Source organism: Lactuca sativa, chromosome 9, assembly GCF_002870075.4.
Source record: "Lactuca sativa cultivar Salinas chromosome 9, Lsat_Salinas_v11, whole genome shotgun sequence".
NCBI classification, from domain to species: Eukaryota; Viridiplantae; Streptophyta; class Magnoliopsida; order Asterales; family Asteraceae; genus Lactuca; species Lactuca sativa.
In genome coordinates, this window is record NC_056631.2 from 10,583,647 (window position 1) to 10,594,730 (window position 11,084).

Consider the following 11,084-nt stretch of genomic DNA (forward strand, 5'->3'; position numbering starts at 1 on the left):
TAATAGATTAATAAATTAATATAAATGAATTTATTAATATGTTAAAATATTAATATATTAATAAGAAATCATTTTGTTTAATTAATTGTTAGCCAGAAATTAATTAGAATTAATTTTGGGGTTAAAAGAATTAATTATAGAGTGCAGGGACTAGTTTGCAATTATCTAATAGTTGAGTGGAAGGCTCTAGAACCCCCTTGGATAAGGGTGGACGAAATCTTTAGGGGAAACCCTAATAATTTCGTCCATAGGGGCTTGGATAAGGCCCTTGGGTTTGCTTAGGCCCTAAGCAAAGGATAACTAGGGTTTCCCTAAACCCTAGATCCCTCAGCTATATAAGGAGCCTCCTGGTTCATGTTTTGGTCACTCTTTTCTTTTGAAGAAACCCTAAGGGCCAAAATTTTGCATACTCCCTCTCCCCTCTCTCCTTTACTTTCCTTCTTGCTAGTTTGGGTGTGATTCCATTAGAGGCATTACACTTGTGGTGCTAAGCTTCCAAGAAGATCAAGATCAAGATCAAGGGAATTATCAATTGTTTACTATAACAATTGAAAGGTATGTAATTACTAAACCCTAGCTTGTTAATTTCGAAATTAGCCTCTCTCCTCTAGGGTTCTTGTTTTGCAATTCAAAGTTGTATGTTCAATAGATAAAACATAGATCCAAAGTAGGTTGCATGTGAACTTAGGAATTGTTTTCTAGTTTATTTGTTTTACCTAAAACCCATCACTAGGAGCATGGGACAAGTGTAATAATTCAAGTAAGAAGTTGATTACCCGAAACGACAAATAATGAGTAATCGATATGGTGATAAATAAAAGGTGTTTTATTTATACTCAAAGGTTTGAGGCCATATGGGATTAGTATTATTCTTGTGTTTCATATTTGCATGTTTTGACTTCCTGAATAATTGAGTTTATTAAGAATAATCGAATTATTCAAACGGACCACAGTTAGTCATACGTTGGAAGTAAGTATGAATGAAGACTGTCATGAATTGGTTTGTAGATTGTCTAGAGCGTATTAGACATAGCAAAGGTTTGCTGCAATGTTCGTGAGTGCTTATGAATATGATTTGAGCATTGGATTAAACCCACGCTCACTTGGATCACTCCATGAATTGTATCACGAGTGATTGGTGAGACGATAACATCTTATATTCTTGAAACCGAGATGTGTGAGTTGTATCTTGCAAATCGGTTGCACATTGATAATATGTAAACGCACTAGTAACTTGGTGTTATAAAACATATTGTTGTGTGTGATTCGGTGAGTAAGTGCAAGCAAGCATTATATCAAAGTTTATCCGTTCCTTTTATCCAAAGTAGGATAAAAGCGATATCTTTGGGCCCCTCGATGATTTTGTGATGACAAACGTAAATGCTCGGCCGAGCTAGGGCTAATTTGATTTGTTCAATTAGTCAATCGTCATAAATCAGAAGTCGAGAAATAGTACAAAGAGAATGATTAGAAATCATCTCATACGATATCTAGAATGGAGGAATATATGATCCCTTATCTAAGGGCACGCGTATCTGATAGGATCAGAGTTGACAACGGCTTTGGAAAGCTACGATTGCAGATCAGGATCTGAAGTCATACGCAGAATAGTTATTAGACTTATCCAAGTGGGAGACTGTTGGATTAGTGTCTAAGTCCATAACTATTTTGGTATGTAATTGACCCGATGGTGCATGGTCCTTTTGGGTTGCATTCACCAAAGCAACTTGATAGGATGAATTATGGAGAGAAAGGATTAAATATGATTTATTAATATATTATGAGAATAATATATTAAAGGAGAAATCATATTGTTTAATTAATATTAGTCAATAATTAATTGGTAATTAGTTTTGTGACTAAAAGAGATTAATTAAACTTAAGGGACTGGAATTGTAATTATAAGATAATTGCAATTTGGGCCATGGATTGCCTTTAAATAAGGGGTGGACGAATTCTATGGGGAAACCCATAAGGAAATCGTCCAAGGCCTTAATTAAAGGAGTCTATGGGTTGCTTAGGGCTTAAGCATCCAAATTAGGGTTTCCTTGTTAGATAACCCTAATTGCCTCACTATAAATAGACCCCTTAAGGACCAAAAACGTGAAAAAGACTCCTCTAGGGTTTGTAGACGTTTTTGGGCAACCTCCATCCTCTCTCCTCTTCATCCTCTTGCTTATGGTGTTTGTGAACCATTAGAGGAGTGACAATTATGACTCTAAGCTTTCTAAAGTCAATACAAAGAGATTTGGGATTTTTATTGCTACATAACAATCAAGGTAACATCTTAAACCTATTCTCATGTTAATATGATTACTTGAATGCTATGATTAGGGTTTATAGTCTTGGATAACTTGCATGTACAATAGAGAAACCTAGATCCAAACATTAGGGTTTGTATGAGCACATAGGATGTCTTATGACCAAAACTCATCATAGATCACTTGTCTAACATCCAGGGTAAGAGGCCATTTTACCCTTTCTCCTACTTGGCCCAAAATCAAGGCCCAATCCATTTGCTCCCTAAAGGCCCAATTTCCTAAATGGCACCCACAACCTAATATGGCCCAATCTAAGAAAGCCTAAAGTCCTGAAATTATCCATAGGAGTTAAGGGGCCAAGCCCAAACGAAAGATAACCTAAAGACCCGAGCCCACAATTCCTTTGGCCCACAGTCTAGCGTACGCTCGATGTACCATGCTTGTATTCCCCGCGCACGCGATTGATTCAGAAACTAATTTGCAGCCAGTATGCTCAACATACCCAGGAGTACGCCCCGTGTATTGGCCTGATCCCAAACCTTTGGCCAAACGACTTAATCATTTTAGAACTTATCATTCAATCCACAAAATGTCATCATATTAAAGTCCTAATCCATAAAGTCGAAGGCTTTCAGCCTTTGCATGGCTAAAAACACCTCAAGATCCAATTCTAGCATCTTAGCTCCATTAAGTGAAGTATCAACTTTGCATGGTTGCACAAAACCCATCAAGGTGACATTTTTATACATTAGGCACCTATAAAACATCAAGATCTAGAGACTAAGTTCCTGGGGTAACTTTTACTCACAAGGACCAACCAAAGGAACTAGAATAAGCCACGAATCACCCTAAACTAGATCTATACAAAGAGATGTCAAGCTAAGAACTTTTTACCTCCAATAGCTTGCAAAAGAGGTGACAACTATGGATCTCTAAGCTTCACTCCAAGCAATGAATCTTCAATAACCTTCTATCTCTTCAAAATGCACAAGAAAATACTAATACTCTTCACAAGAGCTCAAGAACACTAAAGTGGTGGCTAAGAGTCGAGATTAGGGTTTAGGAGATATGTAGGCTGATAAGAGGCAAGGCTCAAGGGGCATAATGAGCTTATATAGGGGTAAAACCCTAAATAGTAGGGTTTCTAGTTGGCCGGAGTACGCCCTGCATTCTCCTACGTACGCCCAACGTACGTGGGTGCATCCGTAATCCATCGAAGATCCAGTACACTCAACGTACCCATAGGGTACGCCCCGCGTACTAAGCTAGGGACCAAAATGAAAGGTTTTTGCATAAAGGGTTAAAAGGAAACATACTAATACTTTTGAATGTTACATTCCAGCCACATGAAAATTTCATCCCAAATTCTAATAGCCACTTCACACCTAATAAAAAGATGATCAAACCGTTCGACTTGTAATTTACATATCGAACATAAAACCAATGGGCCATCTATACCCCTACTCAACAGGTTACTACATGTAAGAATTCTATCCATCAAAACTAACCATAATATTTACTTTCCCAGACACATATGGGTGCCATCTGGTCTTCGTGCCACAGAAGGAAGATAACTTCCAAGGCAAAAATACTATCCTTTCCTTCTTGACCTTAAAAAAAATCAATAATTAGGAGCACATTTTCTTTCATTTCCTTCATTAAAAACAATAAAGAATATACTTCCTTCCTTAAGTAAACTAAAGAACATGGCGTAAGTACTAGACAATCTTTTTAGACTCTTTTTAGTATTTTAAAAATAAACATATCTACAAAATTGTTTTGTAAACCTAGGTATTTTGGTTAAAAGGTGGATGGTTTTACAAATCTTTTTATAAAGTTGTGTATTTTTGTCAAAACAAATAAAAACTGAACAAAAGGTACATTTCTCGAGTAGAATAGCAAATCTATTGAAAATAACCATTCTTTATAAAATTGTTTAACTTTACATCGTCATTTGTACCATACAAATGACATTTTTTCTTATGTAAAAATGATATGAATATACATTTCCATTACTCGTTTAGACATTTAATTACCAAAATTTACCTATCCAAGCATTACACTTTCAAAACTTAGCCTTTAAAGCATAAAACTCATTATGTAATATCTAATATAATCACATCATACTAATTTATAATGTTAGTTTATTCCTTAATGTATTTCCATGCTTTCACATAAATTACACACAAGGTATATTGATGCATGAAGTGCACCCATCAAAGTACACATTTGAAGATTTCTTATTGAGTTACCAACTCTTACCGTATTCTAGAGTGCGTTACAAAAAGTAAAATGCTTCCTAATTAGAAGAAAACGGATAAATCTTACACATCTCTATATTCTAATAAAAGAGTAGTTTTTAATCTCCTTTTGACATGTGTCACCATATTAAGCCTAATAATTAATGCAAATTTTATTTTTCTTTTGTCATGTTTCAACTTATTATGTCTTATAATTAATGCATACCATTTGTCAACATATTGATTCTTCATTTCAAATTTCAAATTTTAAATTTCTCATTCTAATTACATTAAATTAACAACATTAGAATAAAAATTAAAATAAAATTAATACAAATTACAAAGTGGTATAATTTTATATATTTATTTAAATCAATGATTATAATTTTATATAATTAAAAAAACCTCTTAATTAATAATTTATTTAAAATAAATTATTAATAATTTTAAATTTTAACTATTAAAGTTTAATTAATTTTATAACCGTGGTTCCCACGGTTCATTACAATAAAAACTTTACACATTAAGATAATGTCACAATAAAAACTTTAGACAACTGAAAATATATATATTGATTACAAACTTATATAATAAATGTTTATTTTTTTGGACAATTCAAAGAAGATAATTATGAGTTTTTCAAAACAAAAATCACCATTCATTTAAAGTGTTTGTTTATAACATATACGAAGTTACGAACAAATATGAACCAAGATAAGACTCATATTTGTATCATTGTATGACATGTAAATAACGACAAATTAAGACTTGAATTTATATAAACATGTACACACTAATACATAATTTAGCCCCTTAAATTTACGAAATAAACCATAACATAACCCTTACATAAGTCAATACTTAGCCCTAACTTTTGATTATGGAATGTAGTCAAGCTAAATGAAGATTGGGATATCATAATGCCGTTTGGTACTAATCTTTACTTTTGACTATAAACTTATGGACATACACTAATGATTTATGGTATTTTAGTTGAATCGGTATGGTGATCGGTTCTCGGTTCAACCGATCTGATCGCCGGTTCAACCGATTTCTATAATTATCATCTTTTTTCTTATTTTCCTACACACATAGACATTCATATGTTTAAACATTAAAAATACATATAAATACAAGGTGTAAATCAATCAAAATACATTAAAAAACACATAACAATAAATTTTATATCAATCCACGTACATTAAAAAGAAAATAAAGTATAATACGGAAACAAAATACAATTTTAGACGAATACAAATGTATTAAAAAATGTCTAATATTTGCCATGTGTTTTTATTCAAATAAATCTAAATAGATGTAAAAAAAAATGAAAAAGTGTGTTATGCAAAATGAACCATTTCCATGTGTTTTTGTTTAATTTAACTAGTTCAACCGGTTTAATTTAACTGGTTCAACCGGATTTTTGTAAAAATCGACGGTTCATTCCGATTCAGAAATAGATATAAAACCGGTGCTAGTTGAACTGCTCACTTCTCCGGTTCCTGATCCAACCGGTTCAAACGAACATATCAAACTGGTTTTCAAAACACCAGTGAGAGTAGGGGTGAGCATTGTGGACTGTGGACTGGACCGGATGAGACTTCTCAGATCCAGGTCCATGTCCATGTCTGGGTCCAGGTCTGAGTTTTTCGGTTCTTGGACTTGTTCGGACCGGTACAACTTTACATGCATACGATATAACTTGTTAAAATGCGTTTTTGGGTTTGATACAACTCATTAAAACAAATATGTTGTTGGGTTTGATATATTACAACTTGTTAAATGAATACTTGTTTGGGTTTGATAAGGTATAAATCGTAAAAATGAATATGTTTCCGTTTCTTATGCCCCTTGGACCGGTTAACCTTTGATTGTTTATACTTTATACCATTTGTTTGAAAGATTGTAACTCATTGAATATAACATTAAAAACAACAAAATTATAGTCTAAACTCATCTACAAATTCTAAATTACACATCGGAAAAAACCGCATGTCAATTCGACTTAAAGAAAATAAGATATGCTTGTTTAAAGAATTTCACCGAATATAAAAGTTTAAATTTCTTGCCGAAAAACTGAAATATTTCAACTTTGATATCTCATTTTTGAAGGATTGTAACTCATCAAATATAACACTAAAAACAATAAAATTATAGTCTAAAATTATCTACAAACTCTAAATTATGCGTTGGAAAAATGTTTATGTCAATTTGACTTAAACCGAATGAGATATGTTTACTTAAAGAATTTCACAGAATATAAAAGTTTAGATTTTTTGTTGAAAAATTGAAATATTTTAGTTTTGATATCTTAACTTTGAAGGATTGTAACTCATCGAATATATCATCAAAAATAACAAAATTATAGTCTAAAATCATCTACACAGTTTAAATTACAAGTTGGAAAAAACCGCATATCAGTCCGACTTAAAATGGATGAGATATGCTTGTTTAAAAATTTTCACAAAGTACAATTTTTTTTTAATAAGCCGGTCTAAAATTGGTTTTTACCCGGAACCGGCCGGACCGGTTTTGCTCAAATCCTAGAACCGAGAACTTATCAGGGAGTCCAAAAAAATGGTCCGGTCCGATCCATAGATCCAAATGCTCACCCCTAGGTGAGAGTGTGACGCTAAAGAGCTTGATCATTGTTCCGTATCCTTTATTTTTGGGCAAATCATGTAAATAAATTATATTTTTTAATCAAGTTATGCGATGATCGGATTAGTTTACAAATGTGTTAAGAACAGAATTCACATGTCGTAGGTCATCATGGTCAATTAGTTATTCTACCACTGACAAAGACAAGACAACCGAAATAGATTCTGGGTTTCTTATTTAACAAAAAATTTATGGTTTCATGTCAAACTTGCCTTTGACCAACACTGCCTTCGACAAACCATGGGCCGAATCCAAACCTTATTACGTTTAAACGAGCCGAGCGACACAATACACCTCAGCCACTCAGGCGTCAAACGTATGGGCTTTTAGAGCAAAAAAGAAAAAAGGAATAAAACGAAAATAAAGATTTGGATCGCTCTCCTCTGAGATCTTCGCTCCCTCCCTGCCAGCCTTCTGGCTCCATGAGCTTCAGAAGAACCCCACCTTTTGCTCATTCGGCTGCAAACTCTGTTTCCAAAAATGCATATTCAGGTAACCTTTCATCTTTACTTCAAGAATCCATTAAAAAAGCCCCACCTTTAATCCCCCAAAAAACCCAACTTGAATCTTTCCTCACTATCAATTGTAAATCATCCACCATAAATCTCGATAATGCATCGCACTACTTCGATTACATGATTCTTCTACAACCCATTCCTCCAATTTCTTCATTCAATCAATTGCTTAATTCTGTATCCAAAATTAAACACCATAAAGTTGCAATCTTCCTTTATCGTAAGATGAACGAAGCTCACGTTTCCCCTAATTTAATTACCCTAAACATTGTTCTTAATTGTTATTGTGATATGCATCAAGTAGATTTTGCTTTTGGAATTTTGGGCATGATTCTAAAAAGGGGTTTCACTCCTGATATTGTTACCTATACATCTTTGGTTAAAGGATTGTTTAAAAGAAACAAGATTATTGAGGCTGTTAGACTATTCAAGAAGTTCATTAGGTTAGGTGTTAGGCCTCATGTTATGACTTATGGGACTTTGATTAATGGGTTGTGTAGGAATGGAAAAATCGAGGCTGCAGTTAGATTACACGAAGATATTATGAGTGGGAATATTGGTTTAGGGTTTATTTGTAAGCCCAATATAGTGTGTTATAGCATATTGATCACTAATCTTTGTAAAGATGGATTCATAAACAAGGCAAAAGAGCTTTTCTTGGAGATGAAGAGTAGAAGAATCTCCCCGGATGTGGTTGTGTATACTTCTTTGATCAATGGACTGGTTTATTCGGATAATTTAGACGAGGCTAAATATTTGTTCATTGAGATGATGAATGAAGGGATTTCTCCTAGTGTAATGACGTTTAATCTTTTAGTAAACGTGCTTTGCAAAGAAGGGAAGTCAAATGAAGCAAGTGGGTTATTTGAGTTGATGGTTCAAATAGGAGAACACGTTGATTCTTTTTCATATAACATATTAATGGAGGGGTATTGTTGGGAAGGTAAGATCGATAAGGCCCGGGAGTTGTATATTTTGATGGTGGATAAAGGAATCGAGCCTGATGTTAGAACCCACAATGTGCTTATTAATGGGTATATCAAAATTAATAGAACAGAGGAAGCTATAAGGATCTTTAGACAAATGACTCGTAGTAGAAAAATCAAGCCTACAATTGTTACCTACAATGCGTTATTAACAGGTGTGCTTAAAAAAGGTGATGTTTTGAATGCACAGAAGCTGTTTGATGAAATGCTTCATGATCTCACACCAAGTTCTTGTACATACAACATCATGTTAAACGGGCTTTGTAAGAATGACTGTGTTTTGCAGGCTCTAGACTTGCTTGAAACCCTAGAAAACAATGGGGTGGTTGTATTGGATATCAAAGCATATAACTCTGTGATTGATGGATTGTGTAAAGCAGGAAAAATGGAGACTGCTTGGGATGTATACATGAAACTGTCTTCTAAAGGCTTGGTTCCAACTGTTGTAACTTATACTATCTTGATACATGGGTTTTGTAAAACGGGTCAGTTAACAAAAGTGGATGATTTGTTTTTGGAGATGCTGGAAAAGGGTTGTGTCCCAAATGCTGTTACTTTTAATGCATTTATGCGAAAATTCTCTCGTTCTGATATGTCACCTAAAGTGATTGAGTTGCTTAAGAAAATGGTGGAGAATAAAGTTGTCCCAGATGCATTCATGGTCTCCTTAATATCAAAAGATGAGAAATTTGGAAAGGATTTGGATATGCTTTTGAACACTTAGGGATAAAATCGTGAATTATGTAAGAAGAAAAGCAACCCTGTGAAGTTGAAACCGGGTTATCATCCATATCAATCAGGCTCCACATATCCGAACAGGTATTATACTTAGTGTTTGTTGTCTTTGCATTAATTTGTGATTGTAATTCCTTGACATTTTGTTTGTGGGAATTTTCTTTGGTTGTTTATAGTTGCAGGGGTCGGAGCAGTTTGAATATTTGGTCAAAGTGGATATATATATCCATGAGGCATACAAGGTGAGAAATCCCTTAGACTTTTCAGTTTCTGGTTCCTTTAATTGTATTCATTGATTGACTGATGGACTTTCTAATGCCTAACTATGTCAATGGATTATAAGGGGTTAGATTAAGTGATCTAATCTATACATGCATGCAACCATACATAAATACATACATACATACATACATACATACATACATAAAAGTCAACCATTTCAGATAAAATTTTGAGTTTAAGATTTTTATCCTTCTACCTTACATAAAAGTCACCATTTAGTGTTGGTGGAAGGTTATTGATCCACAGTTTACCTCAACAGTGATTCATACGGGCTGACTTTAAAAATGTCAACTATATCTTTTTTTGGGGACAATCTAAGTTTTTAGAGCCTTTGATTTTTGTATGTGGTTTCTTCGTGGCTTATGTTGCATCTTATAAAGCAAAATATTGTTTCATTTACCTGATTATTATTATTATTATTATTATTTTATATTCACAGTGTTGCATTATGGAGATTTAATCCAAAATATAAGCTTAAGCTCGCTTTGAAGAAGACAATGCAGTTTTACATATGAGATTCACTTTTCCGACTCAAGTCATATGCTCTCAAGTCTCAACCAGGTTTTTGACCTTGGTGTTGTTGTAGCAGTTAATCATTATTCTTTCATTTTTTTTTTATTCATTTAAAGACAGAAAACCACATACATTTTATCTGGTTAGAATGTTTGAATCGGTGAAAAAATCTCATAGTATTGGTATTGAGTGTGGACAATAATACTACAATCCATTCTTCGTATTCAGGTATAATTTGGTTGTATGTTCTGTTTTTTCTTTGACATGTAAGTTGTAAATGGGGCATGTTAGATCAATGTGATCAAATAAGAAATTGTTGCATTTTTTGGTTAAAAACTAAAAAGTAAAAGCTGGTTGGAGAAGAACCAAAACTTTATAACTACCCACATTCATTTTTTGATTTTTATTGTTCTTTTTCTTAGAAAATGGTTTCCTGGTTCAATTTAGTTTATTTTTCTAATATTCATTGAAACAATGTCATTTTATGTTATATTACTTTATATTAAAAAGATCAAAGTTGTATGGATCGGGTGTTAGCTTCTAGTTTGACCGCAACATTTGATATTGGGAACTGATTTTTCCACGGTGTATTTTTATCAATCCACTTAAATTTATTTGTATTGCCAATTGTGGCCTTCAATTAAGTTTTTTAGATATTAAATGGAGAAAAAGATTATAGGATATGTTTCCAAACGACCGACACTCATTCCTTATTCTCGCTTTCCCATTAGGGCACCTTCTAAATCAGCCCACTCTCAAATGGTAAGTGATTCTGTTAAAACCATGTGTATGCGTATGAAGTTTCAATCTTTGATTCTCAATCACCGTCATTGTTATTATTAATTCTCAGGCACCGTCATTGTTATGCGAATGCTTTGTCAAAGTTTTTTA

The 11,084-nt window shown here is 33.4% G+C and overlaps 1 protein-coding gene across 1 annotated transcript; it reads left to right on the top strand.

Annotated features, from left to right (window-relative positions):
* The first annotated feature begins 7,171 nt into the window (after positions 1–7,171).
* Positions 7,172–10,514, top strand: LOC111881275 (pentatricopeptide repeat-containing protein At1g63330). Its single transcript, XM_023877693.3, has 3 exons — positions 7,172–9,482; positions 9,575–9,640; positions 10,120–10,514. Exon 1 carries the CDS (start codon positions 7,585–7,587, stop codon positions 9,385–9,387), a length of 1,803 nt encoding a protein of 600 aa, XP_023733461.1. The 5' UTR covers positions 7,172–7,584; the 3' UTR covers positions 9,388–9,482; positions 9,575–9,640; positions 10,120–10,514.
* The last annotated feature ends 570 nt before the right edge of the window (positions 10,515–11,084 follow it).

Bases quoted from the DNA above. Each gene is read 5' to 3' on its own strand.
- LOC111881275 (XM_023877693.3), top strand. From the start codon at position 7,585: ATGAGCTTCAGAAGAACCCCACCTTTTGCTCATTCGGCTGCAAACTCT.